Genomic DNA, 21,326 nt, shown 5'->3' on the forward strand with positions numbered 1-21,326 from the left:
CATCACGGCTGACGTCGCGGGCCTGGAGAGGGAGATATTGCTAGTGGATCGCTTCCTCAAATCATCAAAGCCGTCTTCTCCTGCAGGACGAGGTTTTCTGTCTCTTTGACTGGCCTCAAAGTCCAACGCTGGGTTACAGTGCGTTGTGTAGATCTTACCTCCTGCGGTCATTTCTTTCATGCTGATCAGAGTGCCGCTGCTTTTGGAGTCGTCGGTGATGTCGTGGGGGGAAATGACAGGCGCGGTGTAGCGACGCACGTTTGAACGGATTCTGACTCTCCTGGGATGGGGTCTAGCTCCGAACATCCAGCTCAACCTGCTGAAACTCTTGGAAGAGGAGGCTGACGGCGTTTCCCTGCCCTCTGCTGAGCTCGGATACGTTTGCCTGTCATCCACATTGGGCGAGTCAACGTTGCCGCTCAGCATTTCCACAGCGATAGTGTCAGGAGAGATACAGCCAGACGAGGAAAGCTGCACAGAAGGATGCAGAGCTTTCAAGGAAGGAGAGATGCTCACGGTTTCAGAGACGTCCGAGTAGATGATGGACTTGTCGGATAAGATGGAGACTTCGCCACGCAGGTGGGACGATCTTTTCGGGCTGACCAACTTGAGGAGACGGTTCCTTGGGCTGGTGTAGGCTTGCCGGATCTTCTGCCTGACGATCCCAACGTGACTGTGGTCGGCGGATCGTGCCACGCCACCTGCAGTAGCTGAAGTAGGCTGACCAAGATTTAGGGATCTGTCTACGGGCGTGTCGAGGTTGTCGTTATCGTCCAGACACACCTCAAACAATCCATTGTCGTCAATGATGAGACCTCCATCACCAACGTTGAGATGCGTCATTTCAGGATGTTGTTCTCGTTCGCCGGTAAGCTCCGGAATTTGCTGAGTTGTGTCGTACCTGGTGAGATTACCTGACATGCCTCTGGCGCTTTCCTGTGGCACACTGGACGTTTCTTCTATCACTCGCTTCTCTGTCCACGGGTCTTCAGCGGCGCCGTCCATGTAAGGCAAAGATCCTGCGATGACGTCAGCTCCAGCCCCAACAAGTTCGTCCTTCTGAGTTCGCTGAGTGCGGTTGACGGTTGAAAAGATGGTTCGCGTCGTTCGCGGAATGCTGGCTGCAGTTACCATGCTGTCTGTGGCGTGATGGATGCGATCATCAAGTTTGGGTGTTGCTGCTGCTGCTGTCTGAGCGAGTTCGGCTGTTGTTAGATGTGTGGCAGTTTCACGTTGTTTGTCGACCTGCCACATCGCATGCAGCAAGAAGTCTTTACGCGTACTGACTGTTCTTATTTCCGAGCTTTGGTTTTCAGTATTCATTTTGTTTATCCTTACTGTTCTACTTTTCCGCACTGAATTTAGTTCACAGGCGTTCGAAGAGTCGAGTATTCAAATCTATTCGTTCAAAGTCTTGACCGATACATGAAAGATCGGTGTTGAAAGAACAACGACCTCCGTCCCAGTTATAGACTCAAACGTGATAGAGAATCCACTGACTTGTTTTCGGGAAAGATCACAGCTTCAAAACAAGGTCGTCTTCGGCCTGCATGATGACACTAAAAGTTGTAGGAAGGTGCGTCATTTGAGAAATGACGTCATTTCTTTTTCATGACGTCTGTCGGTGCTGACGTTGGATGCGACGAGGACTGTCTGTCTGTCTATCTGCCTGTCTGTCTGTCTGTCTGTCTCTCTATCTCTCTCTCTCTCTGAATAGTGCAACAAAATACATTATTGTTAAACTGTTCTCCTCGAATATTCCCAATAACAAAATCATGTATACATTGAATAAATAAGAAACCACAGGCACTCGTCACAAACGTTCCAACAACCTACCTTTCTTGTTTTTTGATCATGTATACATTGCCCTCGAAAAAAATAAATTTCAATTCAATTCAATTCAATTCTCTCTCTCTCCCAACCCAATTTTTGTGTGTGTTTTTGTGAGTGTGGTAAGACTTTGCTTTTTCAGACTGATTTTCTGATATAACAGTTACTAACCAATGTAATTTTACCTCCATTTTTAGAGATGGTTGGTTGGTTTTTGGGTTTTAATGTCCCCTCAGCAGATGCTAGACCGATACAGTTATTTTCTTTTTCACTTCACATGGCAAGTTCTACGTTTCAGACTATTTACATTCAGATCTATCACTGTAAAAGAAGGTTCTAAAAATTAATCACTATCACTTCTGGTACTTCAAATCTTGTAAAAAATCTTGATCTCTTTTAAAAAGTTAAAAATCGTGTCCAGGGGAACATCCCGGAATAAAACCTTCAGCGTTTTCGCATTGTAGTGTTTGTCTCGAAATTCTTGAACGTCTACACATTTGGTGAGGACATATGTTCTAATGACCATGGTTCGTCGCATCCAAAACAATATGGTGGGTCTTCACCTTTCAGCAGATAAGAATGTGTGATGTGACTGTGACCAATGTGTAAGCGACAGAGAACTGTCTCTTCTTTTCTGTTGAGGCGACATTGAGGTAGGCTGTCCGACAGCTGGGGGACAATCTTATGAAGTTTATTTTCTTCACATTCGTCCCATTCGCTCTGCCATGGTTGCTTTATGTACATGTTGGTGCGAGTTCTGAAATCTGAATGCTTTGTGTGTTTGAGTCAGTGATGAGTCTTTCTCTGGCTTCTTTAGCAGAATTATCAGCTGCAGAGTTGCCTCTAATTCCAACATGGGACGGCACCCATGCAAACACAATCCTATTGCCTTCTTCAATCAGAGATGCATGTAGCTCTTGGATTTCGACCAACAGTGGGTGATCTAGCTGAATATTCCCTTCACAGCTGTTAGAGCCGATAGGGAATCCGACAGAATCAGGAAGTCTTTCTTTTTTGACTGATACACCTGTTTTAGAGCTAGCTGTAAGGCTTTCAACTCTGCAGAGAATACAGAACTGTCATCTGGAAGACGGGTCGAACTTGAAAAGCCCTATCTAGTTTAGGACCTGTGACAGAGGCTGAAGCCACTTTACTTTCAGCTTTGGACCCATCAGTGTATATTCGTTGGTGGGAAGGAGATGACTCCCCATTAAAAAGACAATATTTTCTTAGTTTTGTTTATGTCTTAGAAAGGGGATGGGGGGGGGGGGGGGGACACTTTACAAGTGCTGTATTCAAACTTTGGTGGAAAATTTTACACCACACATACTGCCAGGCCAGAAAAAGGCAAAGAGCTGACTTGGTAGTTATCCATGAGATTTACTCACACGTTTCTATTTTTCTCCACAATATATTTTTATTTTTTATTTTTGTCTTATTCTAGAGTACATACAGCTTTACAAGGATTAAGATGCAAAATGTTTTATTTTTAAGTCTGTATCCTAATCATAGCATAACAAGTGTTGACCTTAACGGGGTTAAGAAGCCGCCCTTGGTAATATGGGGGTGGGAAATTTTAGAAAGAATTAATAAAAAAAAATGTAATTAATAGATTAATAAATAAGTTAAAAAAAATTTGACCGAGCTCTTTACACGTGGTGACATGGTAGACAAACAAAACACCTGAAACCCGGACAAACAGGCAAAGCAAATCCAGTAAGCACCCTTTACAAGGCGGCTTAACCTTCACCGGATCACGTGTTGGACTACACAGTCCGGATGATGTGGGTCGTGTACGACCCATACTTCCCAAAGAAGGATTCAACGTAAAAAGTATGGGTCGCACACGACCCACGCCATCCGAATAGGGATAAACATTTTGCTGCCTCTTTGCAGAGTATGGGTCGTACACGACCCACGCCAACCGCATAAGGATAAACAACGTAAAATTCCTTACGTAATTCCATATGGGTCGTCCACGACCCACATCATCCGGACTGTGTAGTTGAAATTACATCATCGTTTATTTGTTTGTTTACAAAGATATTCTTTCAAAAGTTGGGCAATGAGAAGGTCGTATGGTGATTAAAAATTACATGAAGTCTCAAATTCAAAACTCCAAATAGTTTCAGAGATAAAGATGATTTTGTGAGGCTCTGGGTCGTCCACGACCGACGAAGCACGGTGAAGGTAACGCATGTTCGCATGCTGTCAGTGATAGAACGAGACCCGAAGGGAAGTCACTCATTACCGCCTCTTTCCACAGTAAATGACGTACACACTTTTGGCTCACTTACAGTACCAATGATATTACTCATGAAGGGCCCATACTTTCTAAAGAAATATTCAACATAAAAAGTATCTTTCTACACAACCCACGCCATCCAAATAGAAATAAACAAAGTAAAATGCCTTCTTTAATTCAAAAGTGGGTCGTCCACAACCTACCACATATAGACTGTGGAGTTCAAATGACGTCACTATTTATCAGTTTGTTTATTTACGGAATAATTCTTCAAAAATCGGTCATTATGAAGGATCCATGGTGTTTGAGATTTACATGAAGTTTTGATCAAAAATCCATGTCCCACCCCATATTACCAAGGGCGGGCTTCTTAACCCCGTCAAGTTAAGGTCAACACTTGTTTTTGTCCGGAGTTCTAATCCAACGCATGCTGTGATAGAACGAAACTCGAAGGGAAGTAACTCGGAGTTCTGGGTGCGGGAATTCCCGCAAACGTATGAGTCTGTCAGTGGGTTTCGTCCCCTGGTTCGGTTTGTAAAAGCGTTAAAAGCTAATATCTTCCGTTTGACTACCGTTAGGAATGTAATTTTTTTGCATACACCCGTCTAACCCTATTCCTAACAATTTCACAACATTTGAGCTTAATTGACCCAGAGATACAAGTCTTACCCGACAAACACCGACCGACTGCCCGCCCGCCTCAAACAAACAAACAAACAAACAAACAAACAGACAGAGCAAATCCAGTAAGCCCCATTATACTAATGGCGGCTTAAAAAGTCAAAGACATCATTTGTTTCATTATAGTTTCAAATGTATGTTTCAAGCAAAGGCATTAAAGCAGACATGTAAAACAAAACAAAAGGGAAATCCCAAAAGCAGTTAATGCGGAAAAATGTACCAGAACAAAATAACAATGAAAATGTACTCACCAGTACCAGAAACACGAACAATTAACAAACAATGTCCATGTTTATTGTTCGTGTTTCTGATACTGGTGAGTACATTTTTACTGTTATCTTGTTCTTGTTCTTCTCACCTGCAGTCTCTTGTTTCTATTCTAAATATCATGTAGGCTACCGTCAAAAACGTACGGTAGAATACCACTGTATGCATCAATAGGATACTGTAAGAATGTCAAAACGCTTTAAATATCAAGTTTTGTTGGAAAATTCATCAAAACGTTGCTCAAAGTTTACTACATGTTATACTAAAACAGCAGTAAATCTGACTCCCAAGCAACATTTGACGCTTTAATATTCATCAAACTCTACCAGCAAATTTCCAACTAAACTGCAATCCCAATGGTAGTATCAGGGTTCTTGCCTCTCGATAAAGATCCCATGGCAGTCACAGCGAAAGCCTCAGGCCTTGGAAACACGAATACATGCATGCAAAAATATGAAGCCCGGGTGTCCGTTCGGCTGAACAGCCAATAAAGTAACCATTTCAGCACTGACCCAAGACGACCCAACCCGGTCCCTAGCCCATTTCAGGTCTCCTCTAGCAGCCGGCAGCCAGCTGTCTACATCCCCCCCCCCCCCCCCCCTCCCGCATTTTTATTTTTTATTTTCATACAAAGCCGGGTTTTCCCGTGTAACATGCCCCTAATGGCTTTGCCCGTGAGGGCGTAAAACTATTTTCTTGCCTCTCTTTACGTCCCAAATAGACACTAGTTCTGGGGACAGAAATATTAAGATAGCATAGCCTCCACACATGTTAACACATACGGGGGAATAATAGGCTAACAACTTAATGCAACTTATTCAGGCTTCTGCCACGAGATGTGGTGATGAAGACGCTCATTACAAACTACAGTCAGCAAAACTCCAGATGATGTCTGCTACTGTCCCCTCAGCCACCGACTTGCAGTAAACTAGTGTTCAGCTCATCCTTGTGGGTGTGTCCATGCCTCTCCTCACCCCCCCTCTCTCTCTCTCTCTCTCTCTCTCTCTCTCTCTTATTCTGGTGCTTGTTTTGCAAATTATCTGCTGCTCTACTAGCTCTACAGACATTGAAGAAAATGACAATTTTTTGACTTTTTGATCAGAACTCGACCCTTTTCTGACCTGGAAACATGACTATGATAATCAGACTCGAGTCATGTCAGATCTAATTTTCAAAGACCTTGAATACAATGAAATAACAATTATTTTGTTTTCCAAGCTTGACCCCAATGTGACCTTGAAACCTCTATGTCAGTCTCTGTCTCTCTCATCTGATTCACTCACTGACTCTCTCGGCCCCACACCTCTGCACTGTGACGCGGCACGTACAGGGAGGACATATAGGTATAATACCCGACACAACCGTCTCGATGACTAGCAGGACTGAAAAAAAACGGCCACACACAAATAAGACACCCCACCCCCCTCGGCCCCAATCCCCCCTCCCCCGGCCGGACCCCCACCAGTACTAGAAAAAGCCTGTCAAATAAAACAATGGAATAACAAGCGGAGCCAGCAGCAAAAGCAGTGATAAGCCAATCAATAAGACTCTAAGGTCACTATCAACTTTTAACTTAAAGATACCATTCCGTCCAGGCCAGGATAAACTGATTCTTCTTCTTCTTCGTCGTTCGCTAGATGGATAAACTGATTGATTTGGGACTTTACCGGAGGCAAGAGCCCTCTCCCCCAAAAAGTCGGCGTATGGCTCCCAACAAGGCGCGATGAAAAAAGGTTGAATTAAAAAAAAAAGTATCCACTCATACAACAAAATGAAAAAATAAAAATCTAAAAACAAACAAACACACGAGCGTACGCATGATTTCCAGCCCAGTTAACGCAGAAGAAAAAGATTTGTTTGTTTGTTTGCTTAACGCCCAGCCGACCACGAAGGGCCATATCAGGGCGGTGCTGCTTTGACACTGATTTAACCCCTTCACTGCCCACCCCGTATGTAATACGTGGTCATTTTCTGTTTATCGTACGCCCATAACCGTATCTCATACGTGGGATTTGTGTCAACAACATTTCAGGACATTTCTGAAAACTAAATGGGAGGTAACCACTGTCCAAGTACTTGTAGGGGTTCTAAACACAGTTCTTTCCCATAGACCATTCGGATAAGTTACTACCACTGTGGCAGTGAAGGGGTTAACGTGCGCCACATACAAGACAGAAGTCGCAGCACAGGCTTCATGTCTCACCCAGTCACATTATTCTGACACCGGACCAACCAGTCCGCTGGCACTAACCCCATAATGCCGGACGCAAGGCGGAGCCCACGACCTCCCGATCACGAGGCGGACGCCTTACCACTAGGCCAACCGTGCCGGTTAAAAGAAGAAGAAGAACTTGAGAAGAAGAAGAAGAAGAGGAAGAAGAAGAAGAAGAAGAAGAAAACAATTCAGAATAAAACCTCTGCACTTAAAGCAGCCAGGATGTAGATTTTTGATGTCACGCCTTTTATTCACAGTTTGAGAGAATGTTCTTATCCGGGCTTTATGTAGTAAAAGCTTTGTGATCTTTAATTGACCGACTGAGATGGTCCACATAGGAAAAAAACAATATATCGATCAGTCCTAACACCGTGGCCAGATTAATATCAGTAATATCAGAGTGTTACTTAACTTTTTTTGTAACGGATGATAAACTATATGCCGATCGAAATCAATATACGTACTCCTACCTACACACAGTTTTAAAGTTGTATGTCCTCCTGAAGTACTGCATAACCACTGACTGATTCGATTTCCCCACCAGTAGACAAGTGAAGAGATCCGCCAATTTTGACTTTGTTAATTCATGCCCTTTTGATGCAGTAGTGAATTATTTCTCGAATGATTTGTCACAGTTTTTGTCTTATTCTACGGTGTAACAACTCTGTCAAAGTTTAAAAAAAAAAATGGAAGTAACACCGGCGGTTTTACGGTAGGAACATTAATGTTTTCATGAGAATGAACGGACTTTTTGGGATGGCACTTGCTCGACACTGATTTTGTTGTTGTAGTTGGTATTACCTAGTCAAGGTAGCTGGCTAAGTACTGATAGTTTTCAGTCATGTTGTTATGAAATCATTAATACCAATTTTTTTAAAAACACTATACAATAAAAATGACAACAACAATGATTTATAAAAAAAAAAATAACCAGCCAAAACCAACAACAGTTGTGTTTAAGAAAAAACAACATTTTTTTTACTTTATGGTGTGTGTGTGTTTTTTTATATATATATATATATATATATTTATAATCTCAGGCACGTAGAACAATTGTAGTCACAAGATCTGTCTGAGGTATTTTTCTCAATACTATCACCGGATGCCTTTTCAGTTTTGATTTGCATTTTGTGGTTGTTGCTGTTGCTGTTGTGGTTCAGTGTTGTTGACCCGCAGTAGGCCCTACGTCACGTTTTTCTCCTCTTTTTTTCTTTTTGTTTCTTTCATCATATTTCTAGCTTTGTTGGTCAATTTTTGTTCTCCTTAATTCTTTGTTTGTATATTATCGCTGTTGTAGAAGTGAAGAAAATATTTATACGTCGCCGATTGCAAAGAAATATTATTAGAAATATTGATTTGTCGGCCCTGTCAGTAGAATAGAATTACAGTATGCTTTATCCAATCAGAGGCTTCGTTACAAAAAGCGACCTATTCGCACTGACTCTAGGTGCAAGAGAATATAGTTCTTATTTTACACACGTATTCATTTTTAATCTTGACTTTATTTCACCCAGATCAACACTTTCTACTTTCTATCAGGCAATGTACTTTTTAGTTTAGATTGAACAGAATTAACTCGCATCATTGATTGTATTTTTCTCCTCGCGGAGGAATATAAAAGAAAGTCCGTCTGATATCATCGCTACTAATCATGTCGGCAAGAATTATGGAGTGAGGTGCAGACCCTTTGATTCCTGGGTTTTGTGGCAATGACAGTTGGGTTTGGTCGCTTTCTTTGTGTGTTTTGGCTACACAGGTAGTTGATCTCATCCCAGAGCAGTCATGGGTAATTGCTTAGGGGGATCAGAGCCACCAAAACCATCGGGAGGCGCCGTCGGCGGGGAGCAGTCGCCGCTGAACAAGCCTTCAGAAAATGGAGCAACTGTGTCCACCGCCCCTTCAGCTGCACATCCTGTGCAAGAACCGACATCATCATCTAAACAATCTCCCCAACACAAGGGTGGTGCTGGAGACGCAGGTGCTGCCGATTCGTCAACAGCATCGACAAAAGTCTTCGTGGCACTGTACGATTACGATGCCAGAACAGACGAAGACTTGAGCTTCCGGAAGGGAGAAATCTTAGAAATCATCAATGACACTCAGGGTGACTGGTGGTACGCTCGTTCAAAGACGAGCAAAAATGAAGGCTACATTCCATCCAACTATGTTGCCAGTGTGAAAAGCTTGGAGTCAGAACCGTAAGTACACGTTTGTGATGTTGAATTGTTGAATCTTAGTGGACTACTGTCCTTGTGACTGTGCCAAGTGTATTGGCATTGTTACACTGGTTCACGTCTGTTGTGAACCCCCCTCACTGCCGCAGCTGTAGCAAAACAGAGCCTTTATCATATCCAGCTGTTCATCCCATTCAACACGATGATGGTGAGAGTCAGTGGCATTAACCAGAACTTAGAATTCATTTAATAGCAAAATAGGTAGCTGCATTCAGTTGGTACAGGCTCACTCATCCCTCCCCTGACTGTTCCTTTCTCATACATGTACATATGTATGTGATGTTGATGTGACTCATAACTGGAGCAACAGGCAAACGGTCGGCTGATTTTCTTTTGTTACTTTTCTAGAGTACCAAGTTATGTATGTGTACACATGCATACAGTGATCAATACACACTTGCACATGGTCTAACTACTGTTGTGTAACATAATAATAATAATTAATAAGTATCTTAATTGTTAAATTGTTAACATTTGAATTAAAATGTGTGCCAATACCCACATGCTGTTCTGGGTACATAGCGTCACACTCTGACAACCAGCATGTCCTTTTTAAATCTTTCAAATATGGCTGCAGGGTCAGGGATGAATGAAAAAGTTAGTTAAATGTTTCAAGGTAAAACTAAAAGATAACCCTCAACCCCAGAGCTGACTAGGTTTTTGTGATGGTACATTTGTGTGGACTATTTTTCTTCTAATCCTATTGATTGTTGCATTTAGCCCAGGGGCGGACGAGGAGGGGGTTTCGGGGGTTACGGAACCCCCCCCCCCCCCCCCCAGCCAAAATATTGTTTTGATTTTTTTTTGTTTGTTGGTATTAATCAGTGACAAAATCTGCTGCCTGAAACTGGTAATGATCATCCTCAGAATGCACCAGATTGCACCATTTTGCATCCTTTTTTTTTAATTTTCCGGGGGGGCATGCCCCCGGAACCCCCTAGCAAGCTAGGCGCTTTACGCCGTCGGCTCGGCGCTTCGCGCCTTCACACCCATATCTTCACAATATACTTTTGGAAACCCCCCCCCCCCCCCCCCATAAAATGAACTGATCCGCCCCTGTAGCCTACAGTCTTTCAATACAAAAGGGGGTATATATGCATCAATTACTAACTAGTGACTTATAGTCACCGATTTTAACTTGTGTATGAAGGCCTTACTTTTGGAATACACAACTGGACATGAGTCTGAATTTTATAACTGTGCGGCTTGTTAGATCTCAGCCTACACAATCTCTACCCCTTAACGCATTAACTGGATGGTTGTTGTAGTTAGATGTGTGGCTCTACTGTACTAGGAAATTATTTCCTTAGTAGGATGTATGATTTCTTCTTTTATTCAATTATTCATATTGATCTTCGTAGATACAGGGTGACCGCCCATAATTGCCGCCCATTAAAATGCTAAAACATGTAACTTCTAAATTGTTTCAGTGATTTACTAAGGCCAAACAAAAAATACGACCGACCCTATTTTTTCGCGCGACCCTTGACTTTTTTTTGGCATTTGGGGGAGAGAAAAAAAAGGTCTTTGTTTTTTGGCAAAATAACTTAAAAATATGTTTTTTTAGAAGAAAGAAAAAATAAAAAAAATCCCGACCTACCGACCCTATTTTTTGGGCCTATGTTACCGTAAACAGACTTACTTTTTTTTTGCCTATATATTTTTTGTACATTGGCTTGAGATATGTATGGGATGGTAAATGCACACAGTTTCAAGTTTGTACATTACAGAACGACTTAATTCTCATGAAAAAAGCAGTTCTGACCTTATGGAACACATTTTTGATAGCATTTAATAGCAATTAATGACACAGTTTGTTTGAATTGCTATTTAGCTCGCGTAAACCACACATCAGTTTTCGTGATTTATCTATCCCCCGAGCTATCGTGTACCCGTGTGATCCACTTTCCTTTTTTTTCAAAATTTAGTGGTCAGTTTGTGATTTCAATGCAACTCGCTGTATCTGCAATAGCACGTTATTGTGTACCTCTGAATCTAAACGCAACTTTGTCTCATTTTAAATTCGGCTGGCCACGCAAAAATAAATTCTTAAGTACAAGATTTGGTACTGCATGAGTAGCCACACTAACTCGATTTTATTTTTAGCACTCCACATTTTCACCTGTTGGTTTTTTGAAGGGCCTTGTAATACACAAAAAAACATCCTCAGATAATATATGAGTTGAAACAGCAATTACAAGGAGTCTCGTGTTTCAAGTCGGATGAGTGTGGCAACTGTTCAGTGTCAAACCTCCTACTGTTCCTCCGAAAGCGGCGTATGGCTGCCTAAATGGCGGGGTAAAAACGGTCATACACGTAAAAGCCGTGGGAGTTTCAGCCCATGAACGAACAAACAAACCTCCTACTGTTGAGCCATTCTCCGAATTAGAAAAATATTGTTTAATAAGCGTTAAAAAAACAAACCACTTGACAGCGTGAGACGGAGAATCCTTATCGAGTATGCAGGCTTGGAAACATGCTTGTCAATATAACACTTACCTCGACAGTACTATTCTTGCACATTATCTATTATAGGCCGAAAAAATTGGACAAAACGCTGAGTGGGTACAATTATCTCCCATAACCATGCGCCACCGTGGATCCCAAGCACTGTCCGAGTGCTTCCCCCTTACAGGATGTAGGTGGCGCGTCCTCTTTCTTTTTTCGCGCGTGTCAGACCGGCTGTGTTTCTGCTACGCTCCCGGATTATTTTGGACTAAGAGGCTCCTTTTCTGTGTGGACTATCACCTGTTGGATTATTGTGTGTTTTTCCACTTCTGGCTTGAGGCTACGTTGTGTTTCCTTCAACTTGTGCCTCCGTTTTTGTGTGGCGGACTCGGCGTGCCTCCCGTCCTACTTCGTGGTGACCGGTCGTCTGCTTCTCGTTTCGCCGCATTCACTTGAGTATTGACCTAAATTTTCTTTGAATTTTGTTAATTCTCGGTCTTTAAGGGTACGTACAGGGCGAGGTAGGATGTCTCGTCCTGTTTTGGGCTCTGGTTCTACGGAACCAGAGTCTGCCGGGGGCAACCCTTCTCCGGGCGCCCAGCGTCATGTTTTACGCACGGAGAAGGGGATCTTTCGGCGCTCCGACTCTCCCTCCCCAAACGCTTTGCGTTTGCGGCGAGGGAGGGCGGAGAAAGCCTGTTTGAGCAAGCTCAATGCGAGCTTGCTCAAACAGGCTGGGCTTGAGCCTGGGACTTCGGGCGGGGCTGCGCCGTCGAAGGTTCGGGGAAGTTCGAGGGGAAAGAAAAAGCTTCTTTCTCCTTCTCCTTCAGTGGAACAGGCTTCCCCCCCTTCGACGCCGTTGTCCGGCCCTCAGTCTCAGGCTTCAGCTCCTCCCGGTTTCGAGCCTGGGGGGAAGGTTTCCTTCTCCCCCCTGGCTCGAATCCGGGGGCAGGTCGATTCCCAACCCTCTTTGGGGGTTGGTGAATCCGATCTAGGGGCTACTGGAGAGACTCAGGTTTTGACAGCCAACGGCCATACCACGTTGAAAACACCGGTTCTCGTCCGACCACCGAAGTTAAGCAACGTCGGGCCCGGTTAGTACTTGGATGGGTGACCGCCTGGGAACACCGGGTGCAGTTGGCATTAAAATCTTTCTTTTTCCGGTGCCTCTCCTGTGCCCTCCTCGGTTTCCACCGCTGTGGAAGCCAGGAGGGACACGGGTCCTCCTCTGAACTCCCTCGCTGGGTCGTCTGCTGCTGTTTTGACAGTAGTTTCGGCCTCCTGGGGGGGGAGATCGGAGGAGATGACGGGGTCTCTGAATTCCCTCCCCGCTGGGGTTGGGATGCGAATTGACCCCGTTCAGGGCGGTCCTGTGGGGGCAGGGGTTTCAGGCTTCGTGCCTACGACCACTGCTACTACGGTTCCCTCTGACGTCCGTGTGACTGGTGGCTGTCCCTCTTGAAACGCTCCGGCCGACTAGTTACTGGACGTGGAGGTGTTCGACAGAACGTGGTACTTCTGTCGAATGGTCAGGGCGACGGGAACATTGTTTCTGTTGCTCAGACCGACACCTCCGACCGGACCGTCTTGACCCCACGCCATTCCTTAGCGTCTGGTGTTCGGGTGACGGATGGTCCGGACCAAGGGTCCGGAACGTTCCAGGCTTACGGGTCGGGATCGAACCGGACCCACGGGTCCCGACTGGACTTGACCTCCGGGTTTGGTCCGGACGGGACCCATGGTACGGGACCGTACCGGACCTTAGGGTCCGGTGCGGGACAGTACCTCTGGCCCTTGCCGGACCCCCCGGACCTACGGGTCCGGATGGTACGGTACGGGACCAGTGTTTCGGTCGGGACCGGACCACCCGACCACCTCTGTTGGTCTGGGTGGTCTGGCACCGAACCGGAACACACCGGACCTACGGGTCCGGAGGGTACGGTACCGGACCAGTGGTCCGGTCGGGACCGGACCACTCGACCACCTCTGTTGGTCCGGGTGGTCTGGCACCGAACCGGACCATGCCGGACCTACGGGTCCGGATGGTACGGTATGTCCACGTCCGGACCGAGCCACCCGAACACTTCTGTGGGTACGGATGGTTCGGTACCGAACGGGACCTCCGGATGGTACGGGACCGGACCGAATCTACGGGTTCGGATGGTCCGGTACCGGACCACCCGACCACCTCTGTTGGTCCGGATGGTCTGTCACCGAACCGGACCATACCGGACCACCGGACCTACGGGTCCGGATGGTACGGTAGGTCCACGTCCGGACCGAACACTTCAGTGGGTACGGATGGTTCGGTGCCGTACGGGACCTCCGGATGGTATGGGACAGGACCGGAACACCGGACCACCCTACCGGATCGGTCCGGACCACCCGACCACCTCTGTTGGTCCGGATGGTCTGGCACCGAACCGGACCTACGGGTCCGGATGGTACGGTATGTCCACGTCCGGACCGAGCCACCCGAACACTTCTGTGGGTACGGGTGGTTCGGTGCCGAACGGGACCTCCGGATGGTGCGGGACCGGACCGGACCTACGGGTCCGGATGGTCCGGTGCTGGACCGGTGGTCCGGTCCGGACCGGACCACCCGACCACCTCTGTTGGTCCGGATGGTCTGGCACCGAACCGGACCATACCGGACTTACGGGTCCGGATGGTACGGTGTGTCCACGTCCGGACCGAGCCACCCGAACACTTCTGTGGGTACGGATGGTTCGGTACCGAACGGGACCTCCGGATGGTACGGGACCGGACCGGAACACCGGACCGGAACACCGGACCACCCTACCGGACCGGTCCGGACCACCCGACCACCTCTGTTGGTCCGGATGGTCTGGCACCGAACCGGACCTACGGGTCCGGATGGTACGGTACGTACGTCCACGCCCGGACCGAACCACCCGAACACTTCTGTGCGTACGGATGGTTCGGTGCCGAACAGGACCTCCGGATGGTACCGGACCTACGGGTCCGGACCTACGGGTCCGGATGGTCCGGTGCGGGACCACCCGACCACCTCTGTTGGTCTGGATGGTCTGGCACCGAACCGGACCATACCGGACCACCGGACCTACGGGTCCGGATGGTACGGTATGTCCACGTCCGGACCTAACCACCCGAACACTTCGTTGGGTACGATGGTTCGGTGCTGAACGGGACCTCCGGATGGTACGGCACCGGACCGGACCACCCTACCGGACCGGATCGGCACCCCCGACCGGACCGGACCATTTCTTTTCTGATCAGACCCCATGGGTTCCTGTTCAGTCTATAAATGGCGGGGGTTCGTTGGCTGGGCTGACCCAACAGTCGCAGGGTTGTTGTTTTTCTCCCCCTTCGGCTGCTGGAGACGTTTCGTCTTTGGGGCAGGGGTCTTCGCGGCCTCTTGCTTCTGTGGGCGTTTCTTCACAGCCTGCTTCATCGCTTTCGGCTCTTCCCCCTCAAGCTCCCTACACTCCTGCTTTTGAGGAGTTGTCGGGAAGTGAAGAGGAGAGTGAGTCGGAGGACGATAGGGAGGAGGATCAGGGTCGCCCTGAGGTTAACACTGAACCTCTACCCTTGCCGGTTTCTGATGGAACTTCCGAAGCTATGCTTCGTACTTTCCAACAGTACATGACAGACATCACGCGGCGTCTTGACGTCACGGATGCCTCTCTTAAGCGTCTGTCGTCTAGTGTTGACACACAGGACGTGGACCCGGGGTCTGAGGACGAGAGGCAGGAGGCTCGTCCTCGCACAGCTAGAAGGACGTTTGAACAGTTTCAGGACGTCCTTCCCTGAGACGCCCTCTCGTCCTTTGAGTCCGCTTCGGCCCGGGCGCGGGAGGCTCACGCCGCGTCTGCCGGCGGCTCGTTTTATGAACGATCCGGCCGCCGGCAATTCGCGTTCCACCCTAGTCTAAGTGCCACGGTGGAAGCGGCAGCACATCGCCTGAGGAGTACAGATTCACGTGCAAACGCGACCTATGTTCCTCGGGAGGACGCGGGTTCAGTGCCATGCTTTCCTTTGGGAGGCGCACCTCCACTGTTTCCTCGTGTCCAATCTGTTTCGTCCCTCCCTTTTCCCTTTGACTCTCGAACTCTCCCTTTCCAGACTTCGAGTGTTTAGGGTGGGGCTGACGGTGATGTGTTCGTTGGGGAGGTGCCTTCGGTCAAGAAGGTGGAACTGAGCTCTGCTTCGTTCCACAATCTTGAGGCCACCGTTTCGTCCACAGTCGAGGCCCAATCACAGGCCTTGACATGGATGAGCACGCTGTCCACACTGTTGGACCCTCCCAATCGGGCAGAGTCCGATTCCACTCGGGTCCTTGACACGGTTCGAGTGGATCGGGCTTTGCATGCCGTGCGATCGTGCGTGACGTCTGCGGCAGAATTGGCCATTGGAACACGGGTCCACTTTATTGGCCCTGTTCCGTGATCATTTTCTGCCTACTTCTATAGTGCCTCCGGATATGAGGAAGAGTCTGAGGAACACGTTTCCTCAGCCTTCTTCCCTCTTTCATCCGGACACTGTTCGTTCTGTGGTGGAGTCCACACGCCAGAGGAACACTGATTCTCTGATGGTTGGCCTCGCTGCTTCGGCGACGGCGGCGGGGAGTAAGAGAAGTGCTACAGTCACCTCCAGCTCCCAGCCTCAGAAGAAGAAGAAGAAGCCAGTTTCACTGCCTCCTTCTTCCTCCTCTTAGGCGCCTGTTGCGTTCCCAAGCAAGACGAAGGGTGCTCAGACAGGTAAGGGGAAGCAGCACCACCAGGGGGGGTGGTCGCAAGCCTGCGCCTGCCCGCCAGCAGAATTTTCAGTGAGTCCCGGCCCTACGTTGACGCCCCCTCAAGTTGCCCCTCTTTCGTCCGGCGGTTCCCTTTTTTCGGGCCCGCGGCATGTGGGGCAGACTGGTCTCCAACCAGTTTTTCTTGAGGGTGGTGTGGTCGGGGTTTTCTCTACCGCTGTCGTCACAACCTCCATTGTCCGCTCTACCTTGGACGTTCCCCCCTCCTCGAGAGCCTGCCAGATGGCAGGCTCTTCAGGACGAGGTGAACTCGTTGGTCGAGAAGAAGGCGGTCTACCCCCTTTCTCAGCCTTCTCTGGGGTTCTGCTCCCGCCTGTTCACCGTCCCCAAAAAGGACGGCCGGTTCAGGCCGGTGTTGGACCTCTCCACCTTGAACTTGTACCTTCACAGGTGCAAGTTCAAGATGGAAACCCCTTCGTCGGTCCGGTTGGCCATCCGGCCAAACGATTGGGCCATGTCTGGGACCTCCAGGATGCTTACTTCCACATCCTGGTGGCCCCGGGGTACCGACATCTGCTCCGGTTCGTTTGGGAGGGCACGGTGTTCGAGTTTCGGGCCCTCCCATTCGGCCTGTCCTTGGCCCCTCTGATTTTCAACGGGGACAACAACACCACATGCTTAGCTTACCTTCGCCACCAGGGGGGCACCAATTCTCGGTCCCTCTCCCTGTTGGCGGAGGAGATTCTGCTCTGGTGCCAGACCAATCAGGTCCGGATGTCAGTCCAGTTCGTTCCGGGGAAACTGAACGCCCTGGCCGACATTCTCAGTCGGGGCGATCAGGTTCTCTCCACAGAATGGACCATCGCTCACAACGTTCTACAGCGTCTGTGGGCAAGGTGGGACCGTCCTCTGATCGATCTGTTCGTAACTCGATTCAGCGCTCGGCTTCCCAGGTACGTCAGCCCCTTTCGAGACATGAATGCGTTCCACTTGGACGCATTCACTCTCTTGTGGAGGCTCCTCGATGCTTACGCCTATCCCCCGACATCTCTGATTCCGAGGGTGCTGGCAAAATATCTGCAGGAACGACCAAGACTGATTTTGGTCGCGCCTTACTGGCCAACAGCTCCGTGGTTTCCAGATCTTCGCGGTCTCACCCACGTAGACCCTCTACCTCTGGATCTGGACGGGGGAGGTCTGCTCCAGCCTCGATCATGCCTCCCTCATCCACGTCCAGAGAGTCTGTGCTTGACCGCATGGCTCTTGTGCGCTCCAAACTGCTTGCACTAGGATTGCACAAGAGTTCAGTAGAGTTTTCCTTGAACGCTAAGAGGCGATCAACTAATCAGCTCTACGACTTACGCTGGAGAGCTTGGGCCACCTTCGCCTTGTCCAAGGGGATAAAGCCGCTTTATCCCTCAACACAGGACTTGGCCAACTTCCTGGTGGAAGTGTATCAAAAGAAGAGTCTTTCTTCTAAGACTCTTCTTGGATACAGATCTGCCATCGCTTCCACGATTGCGGCCGCTACTGGTCGCAGAACTGAACACTTGATCAGGTCCTCCCTCATCGCTAATGTCCTTTCGGGTATTAGCAATGCAGCGGTGTCTAAACCTCTGGTTTCATTTCCCAAGGGGGATGTCTTTCTGGTCCTCAAACTCCTGCGTAGCAATGAGTTTGAACCCCTGGCAGGCATCAGTATCAAGTTGCTGATTTTTAAGACTAATTGTTCCTCATCGCTTTAGCCACTTGCCGTAGACTCAGTGGTATTCAAGCTTTGAGTGGCCTGGACTTTGACATTGAGTTCACCACACAGCAGTGGTTGCTAGCATGGTCACGTCAGTCTAAGGTATGTTTCTTGGGTATATTTTCTTTTACGGTAGTACTGTTCGAAAATTGCCTGGGTATCTTAATCCTTGGATTTAAGTGATTTTGATTAAGGAGTTTAATACTCTACATATCACCCTCACACCACTCTGGTATTCTGTGCAAGAATAGTACTGTCGAGGTAAGTGTTATATTGACTGTAAGGCTTCTTTTTAAGCCTACTGTCTATATGATACTTACCGAGACAGTACTATTAGAGTTTCCCTCCCGCCTCCCCTCTTGATATGTTATGGGCTTTTTGAGGGTCTGCAGCTCATAAAGAAAGAGGACGCGCCACCTACATCCTGTAAGGGGGAAGCACTCGGACAGTGCTTGGGATCCACGGTGGCGCATGGTTATGGGAGATAATTGTACCCACTCAGCGTTTTGTCCAATTTTTTCGGCCTATAATAGATAATGTGCAAGAATAGTACTGTCTCGGTAAGTATCATATAGACAGTAGGCTTAAAAAGAAGCCTTACAATTACTATATTAGTAATTTTTAACGTTTGAGAACATAATTTGGACATTCCTAAAACCCTTCTCTTTTCAAATAGACATTCAAAACATGTCTATAAACATCACACCCTGCCAGGAGTATGTTTAGAAGGCTTTATATAGACCTTCATCTGTTTGACAGGGTTTAAAAGGTTTTTCAAAAAAAGAGCAAAGATAAAGACTTTAAGCTGAACAAGGAAGGAATGTGAAAGGATTTTGGATTTCTTTTTTTTCACCTTTTACTAGTATCTATTTTTCAACCCTACATGCCCCGGCGCAAAAAAAGGTGGGCGACGCCAGTTTGTACAGACGCATTCGTAATGCATTGTAATAATGAGCCAATGAGTCACACACAAGTATAATATAGCCCTAGACTCTGCTTCACAGCACAACAGGTAAACAGCGTAGAGACCTTACCTGACCTATTACAGCAATCTGAACAGAGATGGGTGTGTTTTGGCTGAGGGAGTAGCTTCTGTGTAATTAGAGTGGGCATTACTTGTAGTTGTAATAATGTTATAATGCAGCTGGGAAACTTGATGGGGGGAAGGAATGTGATCATAGCTAATGATCATCTGTTGTATGGTTAGTCATTTGGTGTGGTCATTCTGCATGTCGTACAGAAGTTGGTGGTCTTAATCAATTATGAATATCTTGACATCCACGCAATCTATTACAGTATTAGTGATGGTTTGTTTTGACAAACGATGTAGGTTTGGTTAGTCTGTCTGTACATTTACGTGCATTTTATAACTCCTTCCCTTTTAAAGTTTAAGTGTTGTTCCTGCACATCTTTCCTCGTCTGTGACAAAAAATGTACTTACCTTTCTTGTTTTGTTGTTGTTGATCTGTGACAAAAAAGATAAATCGTTGCTTCAATACTGCTCTGAGGTGTACTGCAACTTAAACCTTTAACTGTTTTAACACTTTCTACCCCCCCTATGTTGACCAAGTTTTTTTAGCACTCAGAATTGTAGTAACTGTGTATCAACACGCTGTGGAATGCAGGTGTTACATCGACGTTACATGAAGCGACTGAAGCTAACAGTCTGAGCGGATATATCCGTATCTAGTCAGATAGAGCCATATGAGTGGGTACATATATATCCGTACCTGGAAGACAATGAGTTAAGACATGATTTTCTCAGATTTTTTGGATTTTTTAAGTACAGGGTTCCACTGTACTTTCAGAGACAGGCTTCAGCTGGCTAGCCACAGGCTATGTTGGACCTTTGTCCTTGGGACTTCCCTGGATCAATCAATACATGTACTAGGCTATCATCAGCTGGTGCACTCACTTTGGAATTGATGGATGCATTGGGCATTAATTATGATGAAGATACGAGGGAGTGGTATGTGAATAATTATATACGCTCTCATCCTCATCGGTAGACTTTTTTTATCCTTCGTTTTATGCTTGTCTGTTTGAAGTGGAACTGTGTAAAAACAAAATACAGAAAGAAAGAGAATAGTGGGTTCCACTGTTTTGTTGCTTTTTATGAATGGAAAACAAACAGGCCATTTCAATGAAACTACAAAGAAAAATATTCCGGTGGTGGTCAACATTCGTGTATCGTATGGTTCTCGGATTAAGTCAAAGTAGCTTTTTCAAGTCAACAAGTCTTTGATAACTTTTTAAAACGTCAAGCCATACCGGTAGTTGAAGATTCTTGTCTTCCACTTAATGTCTAAAATGTCCTGAGGAAAACTGATTTAAAAAAAGGTTGATAAGTCGCATGTGTTCACAAAATACAAGGGAAGCAATCCATTATGCTGTCTTGAGAACAGGAACAGCGCCAGATTTATTTTTATAGCTGAGTGGCCAAGATGGAGACATTTTATTAGCCCTCTTTCTTTTTTAAGCCTTTTTATTCATTTGTTACTCTGGTCGTAGAATCGTACACTTTTGACACACAGATTTTAAATCCTGAAATTGTGCTAATGTGAAACTGTTAATAAACAGCCAAGCCTACACATTGAGGTTTGTAGTGTTCAACTGAACACACACGTATAGTTTTAAACATCTTATACACATGAAGAGCTAGCGTTGTTCTGAACACAGCAAACATATTGAAAAAAAGAACATAGTCTTGGTAATCAAGAAAGGTAGGTTGGTGGAACGTTTGTTATTGACAAAACAATACATTCACTTATAAATTAGTGTTTGTCAATAACAAACGTTCCAACAACCTACCTTTCTTGTTTTTTTATTCTGAATTTTGGAACGTTGGCAGTCTCTTTGTTTTTGGAAATTTTTTTTTATATAGTCTTGGTAAGTTTGTAAACCACAGCAACGTGGCTAGA

The 21,326-nt window shown here is 46.7% G+C and overlaps 1 protein-coding gene and 1 non-coding gene across 3 annotated transcripts in view; both read left to right on the plus strand.

Moving 5' to 3' along the window:
- Nucleotides 1–8,882: 8,882 nt before the first annotated feature.
- Nucleotides 8,883–21,326, plus strand: part of LOC138967184 (tyrosine-protein kinase Src42A-like) — a 28,235-nt gene continuing 15,791 nt past the window's right edge. For both annotated transcript variants that reach the window (XM_070339702.1, XM_070339703.1), the window contains exon 1: nucleotides 8,883–9,436. In XM_070339702.1, coding sequence (XP_070195803.1) covers nucleotides 9,021–9,436 — 416 coding nt within the window. In that variant the 5' untranslated portion in view covers nucleotides 8,883–9,020. The remainder of the gene's footprint in view (nucleotides 9,437–21,326) is intronic.
- On the plus strand, nucleotides 12,945–13,063 carry LOC138967877 (5S ribosomal RNA). Its single transcript, XR_011456054.1, has one exon. It is a non-coding gene; the product is annotated as a 5S ribosomal RNA (ribosomal RNA).

The sequence above is a fragment of the Littorina saxatilis genome, linkage group LG5 (genome assembly GCF_037325665.1).
Source record: "Littorina saxatilis isolate snail1 linkage group LG5, US_GU_Lsax_2.0, whole genome shotgun sequence".
Classification (NCBI taxonomy): Eukaryota; Metazoa; Mollusca; class Gastropoda; order Littorinimorpha; family Littorinidae; genus Littorina; species Littorina saxatilis.